Source organism: Pipistrellus hanaki (genome assembly GCF_964339955.1).
Source record: "Pipistrellus hanaki genome assembly, chromosome: 13".
Lineage (NCBI taxonomy): Eukaryota > Metazoa > Chordata > Mammalia > Chiroptera > Vespertilionidae > Pipistrellus > Pipistrellus hanaki.
In genome coordinates this window covers 14,344,222-14,364,820 of record NC_140515.1, presented here as the reverse complement: position 1 = coordinate 14,364,820, position 20,599 = coordinate 14,344,222, and the positions used below count along the sequence as shown (strand labels likewise).

The 20,599-nt window shown below is 43.0% G+C and overlaps 1 protein-coding gene across 2 annotated transcripts in view; it reads left to right on the top strand.

Annotated features, from left to right (window-relative positions):
• The window catches only part of SYNPR (synaptoporin), a 271,672-nt gene that overhangs the window by 228,099 nt on the left and 22,974 nt on the right, over positions 1–20,599 (top strand). For both annotated transcript variants that reach the window (XM_084902714.1, XM_084902715.1), the window contains one exon: positions 4,204–4,402. In XM_084902714.1, the coding sequence (XP_084758840.1) occupies positions 4,204–4,402 (199 nt within the window). The remainder of the gene's footprint in view (positions 1–4,203; positions 4,403–20,599) is intronic.

Sequence of the window (20,599 nt, the reverse complement as noted above, 5' to 3'; positions counted from 1 at the left end):
CCACGCTGCCCCCAGCACACAACTGCAGACCTATTCTGTGGAGCTAGCTGAGGGAGCTGGCCGCTGGGGGCATGGCTGATGTGAAGTGTGTCCTAGCACCTGAAAAGCAGGTGTGTATGCAGCCAAATGGTTGTGGCAGATGACACTGCTCTGCTTGCTATTTTTGTTTTAGATATTGTTTATTATGAGAAAATTTTCCCAGTGTTTGTCTTAAGATAAAGACACAGAACTATAACCTGGCCCACAGGACCCCACAATGGGGACTCCTGGCTACTTCTCCATCTCCCCCTGCACCAACCCTTTTCTTGCAATTTTCCAGTTCCCATCCCATAGTTCTCTCCTCCCATGTGCTCTGCAACTTGCCTCTGCAGGATCTTGGCACATACTATTTCCTGCCTATTTGTTAACAGCTTTATGAGATGTAGTTCACATACCATACAACCCATTCATTTTAAATGTACAATTCAAGTATATCTGTGGAGTGGTGCATCCATCATCACAATCAGTTCTAGGGCATTTCCATTACCCCAAAGGAAATCCTCTAACACTCAGCCACCCTCCCCAGTTCTCCCATCCTCCCCAGCCCCCAGCCTAACCTCTGTTTATCTCCATAAATGTGCCTATTCAGAACATCTCCTGTGCATGTAATCAGACAAAGGGTCCTTTGTGTCTGGTTTGTTCACTAGCATACGGTTTTCAAGGCTCATTAATGCTGATGCATGAAATAATATTCCATCCTGTGGCTGTGCCACATGTCGCTTAGCCATTCAGCAGCTGATAGGCATCTGGCTATTTCCTCTTTGGGACTGCTGTGCACATTCTTGTGCAAGTTTTTTGTGCAGAAAAGTGTTATTTCTCTTGGGTGTGGATCTAGGCGAGGAACTGTAGGATCATAGGATGCCTCTACATTCAACTATCTGAAAATCTGCAGATTGTTTTCTGAAGTGGCTGCCTCATTTTCATTTCCACTCACTGAAGTTGTTTGAAAATTCCCATTTTCGTGTTATTCCAATTATTCTTGTTACTGCAATCTAATCTCACTAACACTTTTATTGCAGTTTTATGATCTTTTGTAATATAGCCATTCTAGGAGATGCGAAGTCACCAACATTGGGGTGATTTCTATCATTTTTCAAGCTGCAGCTGAAAAATCCCTTCTGTGGGGAATTTGTCTTGGCCTTCCCACCCCACTGGCCAAGGCTCCTGTCAGACCTCTCTTTTCCCTCTAAACTTGAAGTTCAACATGGGCAGGAACCATCCTGCCTCCTCTTTGGTTTCCACTCTTTGCCCAGCATCCAGCCATCCTGTGAACTACATACCTGCTTGTTAAACATTTGTTGAGTGAATGTCATATTACAAAACAATGAGGGGAAAAAACGTATACATTATCTGAAAATCACCTCTATCAGAACAGTTGGCATTACTTTTTAAATCAATTTCATTTTTCTGACTTCCCACAGACCAAACTATTGAGAAACAAATATCTCCATATCTCTGCTAGGGGAGGAAAGGGGTTCTCCAATGAAACGATGATGAATGCTTCTATTTCCCTGGTCTTTCTGAAGGTGCACACACTTCTGTTTGATGAGAAACAGGAGGAGGCTGAGAGGACAAGCAAAGTCAAGTGGACTGTGTGACATAATAGTCCTCTCTCAAATCAAGCAGTGAAAGGAAAAGAACAGGTTTCTGATCTGTAGGAGCTCAGGGGAGAGAGGACTGGCTATCTGCTTGGCCATTAATAGGGCTACATCCCTAGAGATTTCCACTCAGTGTGTCTGGACAAGGCCCTGGTATATATGCTTTTACCAAGACCCTAATGGTTCTGATGCTAGTGGTGCATGGGCTTCACTTTGAAAAAACAACATTCATCCAGTTAATATTCTCATTATTTAACAGAAACAGTTAATGCCAGAGTTAAAAAATCAAGCTCTTGAGTCTGACACAATTTAATCCCAGGCCCCAGAAGACATGTGTCTTAGACAAATTACTTAATCTTCCTAAGCCCAATTCTTTATCTGCAAAAAGAGAGGGGACAATAAAGTACCTATATTACACAGTTGCCATGGAAATTAAATAAGTGAATGCCTATAAAGCACAGTATCTGACACATGTGAAATGCTCCAATTCGTTATTTGCTGTATTTCATCACTACAGTATATTATTTCTAAACTATAAGAGAGTGTGCAAAACCAATCTTTTTCAAAGGGCTCAAATTTTACTTGGTAAGAAAAATACTTCCTAAGCATAAGTTAGGAATTTAAAAGGTTCGTCAGTTATACAAAAGTATCATCATTGTTACTTTCAGAGATAATTTTCCAGGTGGAACTTATTTTACTGATATTGTAAAGCTTTGTTTATGCCTATTTCCAAGGGCCTTCCACAATCAGAGGGTAATTCGGTCATTTCCGAAGAAGCAGAATTTGGGATCCAGTATTGAATTGCAGTTTACCGTCTAGTTCATGCTTCTTCCTTAGGTGTCACCTATTGAGCAGAAAGTATTGTGCATGTTCCCCACCCCCCAAATCTTATTTTCTCTATTAAGTGATATATTGAGCTTGGATGCTATCCTGATAGAATTCACTGTCTAAACCAGAAGTTCAGTCAATTAGGATCTATCAGTTATCTTACAGAACCAGAAGTGTTCATTGACTTGTCCAAATCCTAATTAATTAGTGAGTGGCTAACAAATGTCAGGACTTTGGATACACAGAGAAGAATATTAAGATCCTCGTGATAATGCAGGGGGCAGTGGAGACAGAAAAAAATGAGTAATTAAATATGTTACCAAGACAGTGAGGCTGCTGAGGAGTGCTCTGAGTGACATTAAACAGGGTGAGGTGACAGAAATGTCTGAGGAAAGGGAGCTATTTCACATTAATGGACAGAAAAGGATATCCCAGGAGAAGGCATTTGAGCTCACACCTGAATGGCAATAACAGGGCTCAGAGTAATGTTGGGAAAGGGAACTGTCAAAGAAAAGCCCTAAGCCAGTAGTTGGCAAACTACGGCTTTCGAGCCACATTCGGATCTTTGGCCCCTTGAGTTTTTAGCAAAGGCAAGCTTAGGAGTACCCTAATTAAGTTAATAACATTGTGCCTACCTATATAGTTTAAGTTTAAAATTTTTGGCTCTCGAAAGAAATTTCAATCATTGTACTATTGATGTTTGGCTCTGTTGACTAACGAGTTTGCCGACCATTGCCCTAAGTCAATACCATGATCATGAGGTAGGATCGAGTTCAGGAGTCAGGTTTTGAGTCTAAGTTCAGATGAGAAAGCCCAGCAGAATTTAAGGAGGAGATGTGAATAGTCTAATTTGTCATCATTTCAGGTGCCCCTCCTTTTCCTTCCCCTCTCTCTCCAGGGACGGCTATTGTGAAGCCTGATGGCATGGTGTTTAACTGCAGCATAGACTTCCACGTTTGCAGCTATGATCTCTGTCATTTCATTAGTGAACTTGTCTCACAGGCAGGCCATTCAACTCCCCAGTCACTCCCCACTTTGCTTTAGAACATGTGGATGGTTAGGTCCGTGCCCACAGTAGCCAGGCCAAGAAACTTTGTGAGAGTTTAAGAAATATGAAGGCCCGGTACACAAAATCCATGTGCTTGGGGCATGTGGGGGGGAGTGGGAGAGGGGAGGTCCCTCAGCCCGGCCTGCACCCTTTTGCAGTCCGGGAGCCCATCCTTAGTGCTGCTCACCAGTGGTGAGCCTGGCTTCTGGCTGAGAGGCACTCCCCCTGTGGGAATGCACTGACCACCAGAGGGCAGTCCCTGTGTTGAACATCTGCCCCCTGGTGGTCAGTGTGCATTATAGAGATCTGTCATTCCACCGTTTGGTCAATTTGCATATTAGCTTTTTATTATATAGGATTCTCTCCCAGCAGGCTGAGATTAGTATATTGGTGTCAGCCAGCAAGAGTAGGGAGGGTGGAGTGTTTATTTGTCCTTATGTGGGTTGGGGCAAATAGTTAGGTGGAACCATGTGCGGGCAGTTGCAGGAAGCCGGGTATAGAGCTGATCTCCTTGGTCGCTTAGCTGTCCCTTGTGACACCTGAAATGTGAAAACCACAGAGAGGACAGGAGCCCCATGGGCACAATGGAAAGTGCTGAGCGCAGGGAAAAGGCACCGAGTATGCCTAACAGCCATGACTCCGGTTTTCTCACCATAGCATCTTAGAGAGTGTGCTTCAATCTGTCCCTAGGCTTTACCAGGTGGCATTCGAGGTGCCGACCTGCGAGGGGAAGGAGCGGGAGAAGCTGGCGCTGACTGGGGACTCCTCGTCTTCAGCAGAGTTCTTCGTCACCGTGGCTGTCTTCGCCTTCCTCTACTCCTTGGCCGCCACCGTCGTTTACATTTTCTACCAGAACAAGTATCGGGAGAACAACCGGGGTCCGCTCATTGTAAGTGGCTTGCTTTCTGCAATAACCTGTTTCTGTCCCCTCTGATTTTCCTTTCCAGTGCCGAAGGGGTTACCTGAATTTAAATTTCTCAACCTTCACATGTATGTTTACCTAAAATGTACTTTACTGAAAATTCCCTACATTAAAAAACATCTTGCTGTTTTCCTTCTTAATTACCTGCTCCCATTTTAAGAAAGAAAAGCATCTTTCTTTGTTTTATCCCATATATCACCACACAGCAGATTGCTAGGGTGCAAAACCTTTGAGGCACTAAAGAAAGGACTATTTGAAATATCAGTATTAGTGTTTGTGTTGACAAAACTGAGTGATTATAATGCCTGGGTAATGTACTGTTTTGTTATAAGAAGGTATCCATTTTTTTCTCTCAATAAAAATGAAAGTCCAATCTACTTTTCAGCTGATAGATCATTACAAATAATTTTTGGTGGGCTGAGGCATGTGACTTATATGTAATTCAAAACAATTAGTGACATTACTATAACAAAATTTTAGTTATTCTCATCTAGTCATTTATGTGAGCAAGCGTTCTCAAGTCATCTAGAAAATGAAAAATGGGAATAGAATTTATGTTGAATCATGTCTCATTGCAGACATAAATAATATTTTTCTCTCAAATATAAATGAAAACACAACACATGCATTTCTGATAACAATTTAACTTTTTAAATTTAAAATTATTAAAATTTATAATACATTTATATTGTTTTGGACAAGAACACATTCATAATATTTGTAATGATCATCCAACCCAAAAGAAAATTTTGATACTTAAAGCATTAGGGTCACTGGTAAATAAAAAGTCAAGCAAATTTAGATATATATTTGTGTTACAAGAAATATAATAGGGTGACTGATTAAATGCCTTCCATATCTATACTAATAAGATAGAAATATGGTAATTGACTATCACTCCATGCCAATCGGGAGGGAATATGCAAATTAGTGGGACAAAGATGGTGGCTGGAGCAGGCAAGAGGCTTGGGTCACCCCCAGCAATGGAGAAAGAAGCCTTTAAAATGCCCGGAATGGCCCTAGCTGGTTTGGCTCAGTGCATAGAGCATCAGCCTGCAGACCGCAGGGTCCTGGGTTCAATTCTAGTCAAGGGCATGTAACTCAGTTGCAGGCTCCTCCCAAGGCTGGGCCCTGGTCAGAGTGCTTGCAGGAGGCAACCAATTGTGTTTCTCTCACATAGATGTTTCTCTCTGTCTTTCCCTCTCTCTCCCACTCTCTCTAAGTCAATAGAAAAATATCTTCAGGTGAGGAATAAATAAATAAATACCCAGGATGGAGGTGTATTATAAATCAGAAGCTATGAGAATGATTTTTTTAAAATATATATTTTATTGATTTTTTTTACAGAGAGGAAGGGAGAGAGATAGAGAGCTAGAAATGTCGATGAGAGAGAAACATCGACCAGCTGCCTCCTGCACACCTCCTACTGGGGATGTGCCCGCAACCAACATACTTGCCCCTGACCGGAATCGAACCCAGGACCTTTCAGTCCGCAGACCGACGCTCTACCACTGAGCCAAACCTGTTTCAGCTATGAGAATGATTTCTACACATTTGCAAGTGGTTGTGAGAAAGTACAGACAGACTGGGGCCAAGCTTATCAATGGCTATTCTTACAAATATCTTTTTCTACTGAATATTCTTGACAACATTATACACTTTTAAGTAAAAACCTAAATGTCCTTAAAAATATCTTAATGTTAAAGATGCTGAATGACACAATAGCAAGAAAATCGGGTCGAACAAAAGCTGCATAAGGGCCTCCTTGTGCAGATGTACGCCTGCCAGTTCCCAGAGGCAGAAAGGCCACCTGGATGGTGCAGGATGTGGGACTGAGATGTCACACCTGGTGACACCATGGGTCACGTTCCTCTGAGTACAGTGTTAAAGCCAATCTCCTGCCTGGATCTCTGTAGAAGGATGCTGAGCCATTTTCAGATCTTGTGTCAAATAGTGACAATGTGAGGTGTTACTCTTTTTCATATTAATGTAAAGTAGGTTTTTAAAAATATCTTAACAGAGCTGACAGAATGCTCTAAGGCGTATCTAGTAAACAGCAACCCACATTTTGGTGCATCCTTGTCATGACAAGTTTTGTTTAAAGCAACTGCTCTAGGAGTTAAGGAGAGTCAATGCCTAACTTAAGATACAGCAGCAAAGGAAGGAGCTGTTACGCCCAATGGCTTTTCCCTTCAAGGAGAGTGGGCTGAGCGGAGGCATTTCACGGACAAGAAGCGGTTGCCATGCAGGTGCACAGTGCACAGCGGCCCACATTGGCTCATGCCCAGTGCATCCCCAGTTTTCCATGTTTCCCATCAACCTCAACACAGTCTTGAGAGAGCAGGAGAGCAGCCAGAATCAGCCCCATTCTGCAGTCTCCTTTAACTCGCCTTTTCTGAGCCCAGCGTGAAAACGAGGCCTTGGGAGAGGAGAAGCTCGCCTGTGGTCAGAGAACAAGTGCATGGAGAGCGAGGGCTCGGACTCTGAGGCCAATGACCTTAAGGGCAGGGGCTCAACTCAGAGTTCTGGGTGGTAATCCCCCTGCGTGACCTACTGTTGAACAGTGAGAACCTGTTACCGGTTACTGGGTGGTACCTTAGTCAAATGGAGGGAAATTGCAACCACCCTCCTGTGACTGTCTGCAGGCCTCACAGTTCTGTCCCCCTGCCCCCCCTCCACCCGTGTCTATCCACTCCAGGCAATGCCTCCCCCATGTCCCCCAAGGGTAGAGCTTGACTCAGGACTACTTCTAAGACCTCAGGTGATAGGTTGAGCATCCAATTAACCTTTCTGTTCCTGGAGCCCCACTCCATCAGGTCACTAGGAGGGGGATCTTGACCTCCCCAAACAAAATAAGACTCCTCATTCTCAAGTCCAGGCTGAGGCCATCACTGAGGAAAGAAAACCAGTGGCAGCCACCGAGAGAGATACTCAGAGAATCGAATGCTAGTTTCTATCAACTGCATCTTTACTTGGCTGTCATCAGAGATGGAAATCAGACTTTGCAATCTCTGAGCTTTCTGTAAATTGCTGAAGAATCTCTCCTTTCTTTCTCAAATCTCTCTCTCTCTCTCTCCCTCTCTCTCTCTCTCTCACACACACACACACACACACACACACAAACACACACATCATCATCATCATGTCAATTTACTTCATGTCTAAGTGTATTTTATTTTAGTTGGTAATAAGTATGTTTCCACAGGCCAAGCAGTGTGTATATACTAGTATTAGTGGGTTAGTAATTATAGCTCTGCCACAAATGAGTGACAGGAAGCAAGTAGCTGGGCTTTGGTAATCTAGGGAGGAAGTGTATCTGCTAGAAGCCAAGCACTCCCTCCCCAGGTCCCAGTGGGAATGCAGCTCCAGAGCATCTAATGGTTGGCGAGAGGATGAATGGAAGAGACTGCACTTGAAGTTCTGCCCAGGTAGAGTGTGTCTGATGCCAAAAATAATGACATCATTTGAAGCCCCCAAAGTATACATCATGTCAATCACAGGCACGCTTGCTGGCATCTGACATTCTAATAATGTGTGTGTGTGTGTGTGTGTGTGTGTGTGTGTGTATGTATGTATGTTTCTACCTCCTCACTCTTTGAAACAAGGGTATGGACCTAACCTTAACTGATTCTTAATCTAAATATAAACTACACATTTTGCATCATCAAATACATTTTTTTTTTTGCAGAATTGGTACCACAAATGAAGGTAAATTAATTTGTTTAAAGTGTTTCCTGCACACCATCTACACATTTTGTCAAATTTTACATCCTCAGCTTCTTTACGTTTAGCAGATTCTATTTTTTAATTTTTATTGAGTTTATTGGAGTCAGTGGGTCAGAGGATAGGGGAGAATTTCTGTCTAAACCCCATTCGTTTTTGTCAGATTCCCTCTTATTCCAGGGAATTCATCATTCAGTTAGAAAATTCAGGGCCTGGTAGAAACTTAGCAAAGCCCACCTGTGTCTTTCCTGTGTATTTCTTTTTCATTTAAAGAACCATAAAATGCAAAATGTAAAAAATAAAAGAAAGCAATGCAAAATGCGCATATTCCATGCCAAGCACCCCCAGGAGAAACCATGCCCCCTTTCTGATAGAGAACAGGGTGCTCAGCTGGGGGCGGTGGCACTTGGTAGGCAGTGTCTGGAGACACGTTTGCTGTCACTTCTGGTGTTGCTGGCATCTATTGGAAGAGGCCAGTGATGTGGCTAAGCCTCCACAGAGCACAGGAGCACCCACCACAGCAAACAATTACCCAAATGTCAGCAGTGCTGAGGAGGAGAGATGTGGTCTCCAGCAACAGCCAGCAGTCATGGAGTGCCCACTGTGTGCCAGACACTGCACAGCACGTTGCACATGTCCTCCTTTTAAATCCTTGAGCTCACCTTTTGAATTTGGTATTTTAATTCCCATTTTTGAGATGAAACAAATAATGCTGAAGGCATTTAAAAGTCTTGCCACAGCTTACTTGCCCCAGAGGCAATTCAGGTCTATCTGACCTCACCTCAGAAATAGCTTCATTGTTTCCTGAATTCTTCTGCTGCTGTGGAACTCCCTAGCCCTCCCTGAGTTCATTTCTCTTGGTCTATGGACACCCATCTGAGTCTGGGCTACCCACCGTAGGCTCCCTGTCTCCTTTTCCCCCTCTCTATACCGACTCCTCCTCTCCCCCACCCCACTGCGCACGCACACACACAATTGAAACTTCAGTCTTGTAGCCTTTATTCTAAGCTCTGCCTTCTATTCAAGCTAGAGAGGGAAATGGTGCAACCCCAGTTTTTCAACCCATTTTAGGTGTTAGCCCTGAAAGAACATTTCTGTTTTCCCAGAAGACTTTGAGAACTTCTACCCTGCTCCTGGCTCCATCTTCAACTAGGAAATGTGAGCCAACGGGAAGGTTTCCAAGCAGTTCAGGGAACCAGTGAAAACTCGGGGCTGCCAGTCATTTCAACAAGGATAGGGGCAAAGGCATTTCCTTGTTTAATGAATAGCTATCTATATCCTTTTTTAATTTGACTTATATTTTTTCTAGTACCCTTAAACATTACTTGCTTTTAGTTTTTGCTTTTCAATCAAATGAGTTTACGTAGTGCTTCCGTTTTTCTCAGAAGACAAAGCTCTGCCTTGGACTCAAGAGTAGCCACTGCTGGTTAGGCCCCTGGGCCCACGCCTGGCGCTCAGCCTGGGCACACATAGAATGAGACCTGGCTCCCGCCTTCATCAGACTTGCCTCATTCCCATCACCATCACCAAAAGCTGCCATGGAGAGTCAGGGGCCACTGCTTAACGGTGCAGGTTTTGTATCCAGACTGCCTGGGCCCGAATCTGAGTACCACCCTGTATCACCTGTGTGAGCTTAGACAGGCTATAGAACTTTTCTGTGCTTCCATTTTTATTTTATTTTTTTTTTTTGGGGGGGGGGGTAGGTTGCCTGGAAATAGAGATAATAATGATTGCTAACATTAACGTGTTTGTCAGATTAAAGGAGCATTCTACCTACAGCATTAGAACAACATCAGGTACACAGCAGGTGCTCATTAATTTGAGCCATTATTTCCACCAGCCTGGTATTATTATTATTATCCTGGCCCATACTGTGCTTTTATGTAGCTGGTGTTTATTAATCTCTGTGAAATGATTGGCTGACAAACAAGTGAAGTACAAACTCCATTGACTTTCTCATCTTGAGAAATGCTTTGGAGGGTTTCTTGTTGCACAGTTAACATCAAACACTCTTTCTTACTATTTTTGATTCTTTGAGCCTCCAAATTCAGCGTAAGCTGCTGTCATGACACACAAATGCAATCAGCCCCATGATGTCCCCCTGCCCCCCACCACTCAGTGTCCTCCCTTTAGCTCCCCCTTCGGCGTGCTGGCACTCAGGGCTCATACTTGAGGGAAGGAGGGGAATGAACACAGCTTCATTAAAGTAGCCAGGCTCCAGAGAACAGGAACTTGAGTCCCTTATCAACTGGCAAAGCTGAAAATAGCAGGAGAGTGTGAAGAGCACAATTGTGTAACAGGAAGAAACTGGAAAATGTGATTGTTTGGAGGCATCCAACTGAGAAACTGGGTCAGGCGTTCGCCCTCCTCCTATCAGGTTTTGAAAGGGGTAAGATGTTTCCCACTCCACTCCCCCCACCCGGAATGGCAAAAATACCCTTCCTCTTTGCTAAGTTTATGTCTTTGATTTCAAAACAAGCAAACTCTCACCCAGCAGCTTTGTGTCGCTGGGGCCCCTCAGCAGTTTAACGGTGCCTTGCTCTAAGACCCCAGTTCATTAAACTTTTGAATAATGGGCATGAAGTCCAGAGCTTGGGTCATTTTGCAGCCCTCTTAGCCCTTTCTCCCAGCCAGGCATCTTCGCTTCCATTGCTTATGAGCAGGACCCAAATCAAAGCTACAAAGCCATACAAGGAAGTACTCCAAAGTTTGCTCAGGTGTGCCCTCACTTGTGTGGCTCAGTTGGTTAGGCGTTGTCCTGTGCACTGAAAGGTTGCCAGTTCAATTCCTGGTCTCAGGGTAGGGGGCTTGCAGGAAGCAACCAATTGATGTTTCTCTCTGAAAAAAATCTTTAAAAAAAATTTTTTTTCCAAGTAACATGGAGGAAGTGATGAGAAAGTGATTCTAGTAAAACTGGCTTGGATCCTTTATGAAGGAAAATGGTTTCTGGAAATACCTGAGAACTTGGCCAAGATATGATCTCACCTTCCCTCAACCACCACCTCTGAGACCTAAAACTTTGCATTTGCCTCCATGTTGTTCTCAACCATCTAAGAAATATTGAATTGATTCCTATATTATCTTAAGAAATAACCAGCTAAGCCTGAATTTCCATGGGTTTTATTTGAAGCCTAGGAGTCCACTGGCAAATTGACTAGCCACACCTATGGACAGAAAACTATGCAGATATTGACAACCTAGAAATTAAAAGACAAAAAAATATATATTATAATGGAAAAAGAACTTAGGAAAATTTCAGTCGAGGCTAGAGGAAACAGAACTTAAATGTCATTGATTCAGCTGCCATTTATTTTTGGGTGCTTTTCATGGGACAGAAAATAAATAAAACAAAAGTAATCTTGTTTCATTTTTCCAAACACTGTTAAGGTGCCCATTTTACAGATGTTGGATCAGATTTACAGAGACTGAGTAGCTTTTTTGGTAATGCACAGTGAGTGAGCCTCCAGGCATGCTCATCCCCACTGTGCTATGGCACCACCTCATCTTTACCTGGGAGGAGGAAAATGAAAATCCAAGAACATCCACCCTGGAGCTGAAAGTCAAATCAATAAGACAAGACAAGACAAAGCAGGATATAAAAGCACAATAGAAGTGTGTTTGTTATTACCAGTATAGAGACATCATGTAGGAACCCACAGGAAAGAGCATGTATGATTGGCTTGTGAGGTCAAAGAAAGTTGATGGGGCCCATGAGACTTGACAAAGAATAGCAACTAGCTGGATGAAAAGGACAGCATTTTGAACATCTTAAAAATAGGGGTGTATAATGTAATAGCAGACACTAGTTTGGCCTGCTGGCTTCCTTCTCTGGAATAATCAGCCTTCTCCCACTCACACAGCCTTGCTGGACTGTTGATCAGTAACGTAAAAGGTCAAGTGACTCAAGCCAGGCCATCAAAGTCTCCTCTGGGGTTTATCTCTGGAGTGAGGTTCTTCTTCCTCTGAAACTGCTAGGTAGAAGGCATGAGTCTAAATGGTGGCCACATTGTGCACAGTGTGGAAGGACTCTGTAAATAATAAAGCTAAGCTGGTTTGGCTCAGTGGATAGAGCGTCAGCTTGTGAACCTAAGGGTCCCAGGTTCAGTTCTGGTCAGGGGCACATACCCAGGTTGTGGGCTTGATCCCCAGTGATCAAGGCAGCCAATCCATGATTCTCTCTCTTCATGGATATTTCTATCTCTCTCTCTCCCTCTTCCTTCCTCTCTGAAACCAATAAAAATATATTTAAAAAGTAATAATAAAGCTCAACAGAGATACACAGCTCCTAGATATGGAGAGAAAAAAAGATAGAGAGAGAAAGAAAAAAAAACAAAACACTAATAACAACAACAAAAATAAAAATAAAAATAAGCAGTGGATACTTTACTCTAGATACCATACTAGACTTTCCAGCTACATGGAAAAGCTGGGTTTGTTGGGCTTGATTGGGTTTCTAATACTTGCCAAATGAAATGATTGTCATCAATATAGCATTTCTACTTCTTTGTAAAAAAGTTATAAGAACCCATATATCAAAAGATAGTTATTGATATTCAACAAAAGTTCTCTAATATGGTTGTTGTTAGGTGCTAAGCACATAGTAAATGCTTAATAATAGTTTATTTATTTATTCATAAGACCAAGAGAGAATAAGATAAAATACTGGTAGTCTGGTAGTACTTCTATAATCATTATTAATTAACACTAGCTTTTTCTTTTTATTGAATTTATTGGGGTGACATCCTATATAATAAAAGAGTAATATGCAAATTAACCTTAATGGCAGAATGTCTGGTCACTATGACATGCATTGACCACCAGAGGGCAGATGTTCAATGCACTTCCACAGGGGAGCACCACTCAGCCAGAAGCTGGCTTATGGCCGACCTGCACAACAGTGGTGGTGGGAGAGGCTAAGGATATCTGACTAACAACTTAAGCTGTTAGTCAGACATTCCCTGAGGGCTCCTGGGCTGCCAGAGGGATATCTGACTGCCAGCTTAGGCCCAATCCCCTGGGGAGCGGGTCTAAGCTGGCAGGTGAACATCCCGAGGGGTCCTGGACTGTGAGAGGGTGCAGGCCAGGCTGAGGAACCCAGCCTCACCACTGCCCACCCCCCCAGAGTGCACAAATTTTCATGCACCGGGCCTCTAGTTGGTTAATAAAATTATATAGGTTTCAAGTGTACAGTTCTGTAATACATTACCTACATATTGTATTGTGTGTTCACCACCCAAGTCAAGTCTCCTTCCATCGCCATTTATCTCTTCTATACTCTCCTCTACCTCCCTTCACCCTTCATTTCCCTATGGTATTCACCATACTGTTTTCTGTCTATAAGTTTTGTTTTGTTTTGGTTTTTTTGTAGTGTTTTTTTTTTTTTTTTTCTTAATCCCTTAACTCTAGTTTTGTTTTTTGTTTTTCCATTTATAATAGCTGCATAATATCCCATTATGGTAAGATAACATGAATTATTCAGTCAACTTTTTATTGTTGGACTTGGAATTTTTCATGGCTTTGAAGTTTTCTCTCTCATAAACAATATTATGATCAGCCTTGCACTTCAATTTTGACACAATTTATTTTTTATTGAATTTATTGGGGTAACATTGGTTCACAAAACCACACAGGTTTCAAGTGTACAACTCAACAGAATATCATCTGCACACTGCATTGTGCACCCACCCCCCCAAGCAAAGTCTCCTTCTGTCCCATGACACCCCCACTTTGCCCATCTCCACTACTCTCACCCTCTTTCTCTCTGGCTATTACCACACTATGGTCTGTTGACACTCATTTTAAATCATTTCTTTTAGATAAAACCCTGAAATCTATTGTCTTCCTGATTTTTAAAGCTGAAGTTTCTGTTAAACACCTATAAAACATATCCCAACCGATTACCCCCAATCCGAATGAAAAATTTGGATTTCAACTTCTGATTCTACTCTAAACCCTGCAATATTGGAGAAGAGAAATTAAAAAAAAAAAAAAAATCTACACAGAATTTTCTTCCCAGAGAGGAAACAATTTAAACTTGTTGTTAGAAGGTTGCCACTGAAACATTACTTTTGAAACCTTATGACACTAAGGGACAGAAAATATCCAATCAAGTCACGTTTAAATATGCGGAAGCTCAAGCTTTAATCACCAGTGAGAAGTCCCCACAACAGGCATTGATCTGCATGGCAGCGAAAGCTTTGCCGGGTGCTGTGCTCTGTGTGCCCCTGCATTTGGCAGTGTCCTATCTCACTGGGGCTCCAAAAGTGAAGTTTAAGACTATTAATTGCTCCTCTGGGCACAAGCAGAAGTAAGCACACATTCAAAAATTCCAGGTGGTGAGTTTTTAAATAATGGGATGCTTTGTCAGTTTCACCCTGGGCTGTCCCCAGTGTCCGTGGCAAGCAGGCCAGCAGATGGTCAGGGAGCAGCAATCGTCAGTAGGCGTTTTGGCCGCGCCCCGCCCGCTGCAGTGGGCCTCCCGAGAGCTTCTGCATAAACGTGGCCATGCCTCTCAAACCCCAGGTACAATGTATCCCGCAGCCTTTTCAGTTTTAGTTTCATTCTCTTTCTTCCTTTTATTTATTTTTAGACTTGTTCTATAAATTGTTGATTCGGGATTGAAGGGAAAAAAAAAAAACAAAAAAAAAACCAAGACCAAACTACATGGGATTAATGTCCCTCATTAGAAAATCCGACTGCTTGGGACCCTATTCTAGGCTTTCTGACATCCCAGTGCCTTGGGGATTGGCAAAATGATAGCGAACAGGTGAGGGGCTGTGGAGAGAACTGATTCAGATTAGGGCAAATTTATGGAGGCTTTTGGTGGAGTGGTCGCCTACCTCCTGACTTCCATTCTGCCGTCATCATAAACGCAGGTGTGTTTAGGCATTAGCCACCTCTGCTTTATAGAAAACAGACTCCTCACTCCAGCATTGGAGGCCCACCTAAGCCACGACCCTTCACCTACTCTCCAGAGCCATCTTAGACCATTCCTACAGCTCGTGTTTTAGCCAAACTGAACTGCTTACCATTCCCTCAGCATGCTGCATGCATTTCTATTTCTGCATAGTTATTGAGTACCTGCCACCTGAAGGTCTTCCTTCCCTCCCCCCTCTCAGCCTGTCAAAATCTGACTCATCCTCAGAGAACTATCTCAAAAGCTACCTGTTCCATGAAGAATTTCTTCACTGTCCACATCCTTCCTTCTGAAGATATATGAATTCTCCCTCCTCAGACCTCCACAGCTCTGTGTGGAAGTCTTTGTGTGTAAACCATTCCTGGTTTGTACTTCAGTTAGATGTGGTTTTGTCTGATTCCACCACTAAACACTGAACATCTGAAGGGTAAGCACTATTTCTAACACATTTTAGTTCCCTAAAGTCAGTACTAACAGTGAAATCAATGACCTCCCACGCTGGTTATGAAGGATAGGATATGCGTAAGCACTCGTCGAGTTCCTACTGTGTGCCAGGAGCTGTAGTTAGCACTGGCTGTACGTAGCAAATGTATATTCCAAAAGAAACATAGAAAACGTGGGGAGCAGCTACAGTGTTTGGACAGGTCCAAGCCTAGGACTAATGAGAGGGCACAGGCCTCTCACTGCCACATGCAAATCCCAGCTTGGAGGGCAGAGCCCTCCCAGCACAATGTTAGCCAACAGCTCTAGTTGTAAGCTTGGACCTGTGGTCCGAACACATGGCCCCACGTGCCTGAGCGAGATAGGCTGCAAGTAAACAAAGCTTGTTTGGGTGCATGTAGTTGAGTGGGATTGAAACCCACAGGATGTTGTAAACATCTTGACCACGCCCTTACTTTGCCTTGTGGCATCTGCTATAAAATAAAGACACGGGTTGTGGGCGTTGACGCTGTCTCTCAGGAAAGCAGTCTCTCACAGAGACCTAGCTTGCATTCTCTTGTCTGTCTTTTCTAAGCCTTTCACCACCCCCACTCAGGTTCACCCTTGGCTGTGCCAGTGTGGCACAAGAAAGAACTCCCAAAAATACAAATATGCACTATCTAGATCTGGCTATATAGATATTGGAGGTATCCATTGGGACTGCTACACTTTAAGCAAAAGAACTTCAAAAATCCCAATAAACGTCATGGTTAAGACAATGCTTCATCTCGGAAGAAACTGAGCTTGCTATTTCAAAGCACACGCGACATGGTATTAATCCTGCTCCTCTCTGACAAGTGAAATTTGCTTTAATTCATACCTCTCAGTTAAAAGAACTATTCATAATTGTGCTTCATCAAGGTGAATTCATATTTTTAAATTCCCGAAGCATCATTTCAGCCTCTGGTTACTGATGCTTCTCTGCTTCCAGGTTGGGGGAGGTGATTTGGTTAATATGTAATCAGAAAACTAAAGAATTATTCTTGAGTAAGAGCCATTCTCTTTAAAAATCCATATCTCTTGAATATAGATTTCCCCAGAGAAGATTAGAGAATTGGTAATATTCTGTTTCAAAATTCAGATAATTTCCAAATGCTTGTAAAGTAACAGAAACCTCTTTTCTACTTTGTCTAATAAAGCTAATTCACAAAGATGTTTAACTCTTGCTGATATAAAGTAACTTGGTGAGAGGCTATATATGAATGGATTCCTAAGGTAGGTGGAAGATAAGCCAACTTATTTCTCTAAAACAAATGACATTTTCTGGAGAAAATATTTTTCTGGCTGACCCCACCCACATCTGTGATTGCAGGACAATGCCACATTTTTACCTTGCTGTATGTGTCAGCTTCCTATGTTGGAAAATGAAAATCTTGAAAACAGGTCTGGTTTTGTTGTTTCTGAAGAACCTGCACTAAGTAGGAAATAGCAGGAATTCAATAAACGCTTATTAAAGGAATGAACTCCAAGCTCCATTTGCATATGCATGCCTCCTTAACTATAATTCAGACTTTTAGTTTAAGCTAATCATACATATCTCTGAGGCATCTTTATGCTTTACGCTGCCATATGTCCACTTTCAGTCGTAATTCAACTTAAAATCTTTCCAATTCTACCTGTTGAACCAAATTGTTCTGACAGGCTTTCATTTTCATCAAAATTCCAATTCTGTCTATGCTTTTTTTGGTATTTCCCCTTACCTGCCTCTTTTGCTGTGAGGTTATTCAAACTCTCCTCTTCTGTCATAAGCATTGTTCTTGCTACAAAGCTCCATGCCTGCTGATATAGGGTAAGGCGTTACATTGGCATGCCTGTGTCTCTCCATCCTCTTTTGCTCTCTCATTTAATCTTTATCTCTCCAAACCAGAAATACTCCTTTCCCCCCAAGCTCTTGAATTAGAGGGAAAAGATCAGAAATTAATTGTTATCTCATCATTCTTGTTTGGAAATGTGGAATCCTCACGGGTTTGTGAAAGTGGGAAGTAGGAAGCCATTTTCCCCATCTAAGCCTGAACAATAGCTAAGGAGGAGTGAAGGGATAGATTTAAATGAGAACGGCTCTTATTAAATCAGCCCAAATCACAGCTGATCTTACTGCAGGAATTGTACGCCTGACAAGGTGTAATTATAAAAACTTGGTCTCCTGCTGCCTTTATGCATATTCACTTTATGAACTTAGACCCCTAGAAGCCTCCCAGGACCGCCTTTCCATTTTTAATAAGCGCCAAGAAGGAGGCGCTTCCTGAAGGAATTAAATGAGGAAAGAGTTTTCTGTGTTTTGTTTTGCTTTAGGCTTAGCAACAACATTAAGACAAAGAGGCAGCTATTCTGCCGGGTTGTGTGTGTGCTCTAAGAGCTACAAATGAAGTGAACCTCTGGAGCGTCAGCAAAGGCCTTCTGGTTTGACAATTAGGGGAACAACTGATCCGTAGGGGGAAAACAATCTTATTATTAATTGCAGCTTCTAAATAACATCCCTGGGTCTCTGTGCAATTGCTGGGAATACTTGTCTTTGGGAAAAGGAGGGTGTTTCCAGAGCCCGGGCTACCAGCTGGATCAGGGTCCAGTTGATGAGGTGCTGTAATGGGCAGCACAAAACCAGCCAGGTGAGGGGAGAGCCGGAATCAGCTCAGGAGGCAGGTGATCATCCCACGTGGCTGCTGACCTTAGCACGCCGCTCTGCCAGGCTGAATCCCACTTTAGGGAGCCTCTTAAAGCAGGAAGCCAGGGCTTTTGAGAGGCTGGTTTCTAATGCCATTTCCCCCACCCCTCCTCCCAAATAAAAATTAATGCTGTGACGCCCCCAATTCTATAAGAATGTAGAGAAAATCATGAGTGCTGTGAGCAGCTTTGAAATCATTCCTTTCTTCACTCTCCGTCTTACCAACAGAGGCTCAAAGAAGTTGTCACTTGCCCACAGTCACTCAGCTTGTTCCAGAAAGCTCCATTATCACCTCCAAGGCCATGCAGAAAGGGCTCCTGCTGCCACCCAGCAATCCCATTATTCCATGTCAGTCTGGTTCAAGGCAGAGGTTGGGTGAAAAGGATTATGGGTTGTGCTCTGAATTTTCTTGTCCTCATTTACGTCAAGACAATAGCTGACTTTGGGACAGGATGCCTCCACTGAAGGTGGGATGGATTGAACTCAGTTTTGCAAAGAATATTTACTTCCAACATGCACTGGGCTTGGAGCTCCCAGGTGGGGGCATTGGTTGGTGAAGCCATTAGTTGAATGTCAGGGCTATTTTTCTTTCCCCCTCTTAGAATCTAGGCTCTTTTCTTTCCCTGCTGTGGATGATTAAATCTAAAATATTTATGTGGCTTTATAATAACTATTCAACATTTCATGCACCTGATATTTGCAAAAGTGCTTGACAGTCAGTGTTTATTAACATGAAAATAATTGCTAAGAAACCTAAACTCTGACATTTTTGGGGACAAGTCCCTTTGGGACTACTCAGGGTGTTCCTAGGAACTTTGTTGGGGCCAGTGATTCTGAGTGAAATTTATTGGCCAAATTCTGCCTGTGGCCTCAGACTTGAAGGTCCCCCTGGTTTACCAGACTTTGTCCCAGGAATCCTGAAGGACAGTATGATATTATGCATCCCATTCCCTCATCAAGCGTTTGCTAAGGATCAACTAGGGGATTTGGATAAAGAATTAATACGACTGCCCAGATCGGGGTTTGGAGTTTCTGCCGTGATGCCTGGGGTCCAGCCTTAACTAGAACTGAACAGGAGGTGGCAGGGACCAGGGGACAGGAGGTGGGGGCATGAAGGGATGTAAAATCTGACACAGGCTGGGGGCATTTGGTTGTCACTATGGGAGGGGATACTACTGGCACCTAGTGGTAGAGGCCTGGAATGCTGCCAAACATCCTAAGGTGCAGGATACTCCACCACAGTGGTTGGCAAACTGTAGCTCGCAAACCACATGTGGCTCTTTGGCCCCTTGAATGTGGCTCTTCCACAAAATACCACAGCCTGGGCAAGTCTATTTTGAAGAAGTGGAGTTAGAAGAAGTTTAAATTTAAAATATGTGGCTCTCAAAAGAAATTTCAATCGTTGTCCTGTTGATATCTGACTCTGTTGACTAATGAGTTTGCCGACCACTGCCCCAGCACAACAAAGAAATTTCCAGTCCAAACGTCAGCCATGTTGGGGTGGAGAAACCCAGTGTGAGCCTTATATCTCTGTTATTATTATTCCTGGTTACACATCAGCCTGCCCCACTATATTGTAAGATCTTTGAGTGTAGAAACCATTTCTTATTTTTGGCTATATTCTGGCACCTGACACATATATCACAACTCAGTACACAGTGTCGAATAAATTAGTGAAGATGGTAGCCTGTCCCTCAGGGAACCCATGATTCCAGGTGTGGAGGTAGATAAATGGTCAATTCAGGGATAAAATATGTCTGGTCTTCAAAGTACAGTAATATGAAAGCTCTTTTGTGTGGCCTTATAATTTATCACTCAGATACCCTTTTGCAATCAAAGTGAGCTCTTTCAAATAATTAAGGCAGGTCAGCAGGTGACACCTGCATCAGGCCCATCCCCCACAAACCAGGACACATGTCTGGTAACCCTGACCTCGGCCCACACACAACGGCACACCCACCAGAACCAGGTGCCAGTGGGTCATGGAATTCAGCACCACACCCAAGAGCTATGTGTGAGATATCTAGAAGGTTCCATTGGGGGCTGTTGATGTTGACATGACATATCACAATGCAAATGCAAATGCAAAAAAAAAAAAAAAAAAAAAAACTAATAAGAATAAATAAATGAAAGTTTGTGAAGGATTTGCTCTTCATTCCAGCCCTTGATTTCACACCCACCTAAGTGCTCCGAGATCGCAACTTTCTCTACTGCTTCTTGAACCTCCACCCACCAACTCGCCAGCCTCCGGATTTTCCTTCTTCCGTGATCTCCCGGCTCCCTTTTTTATCACAAAGATGTATGCTGTCTCAGCTCGCATATCCACAGCCATTAGCTTTGCTAAGCCACCAAGGGGTACCCCCTGCTCAGGAACCAGTGAGAG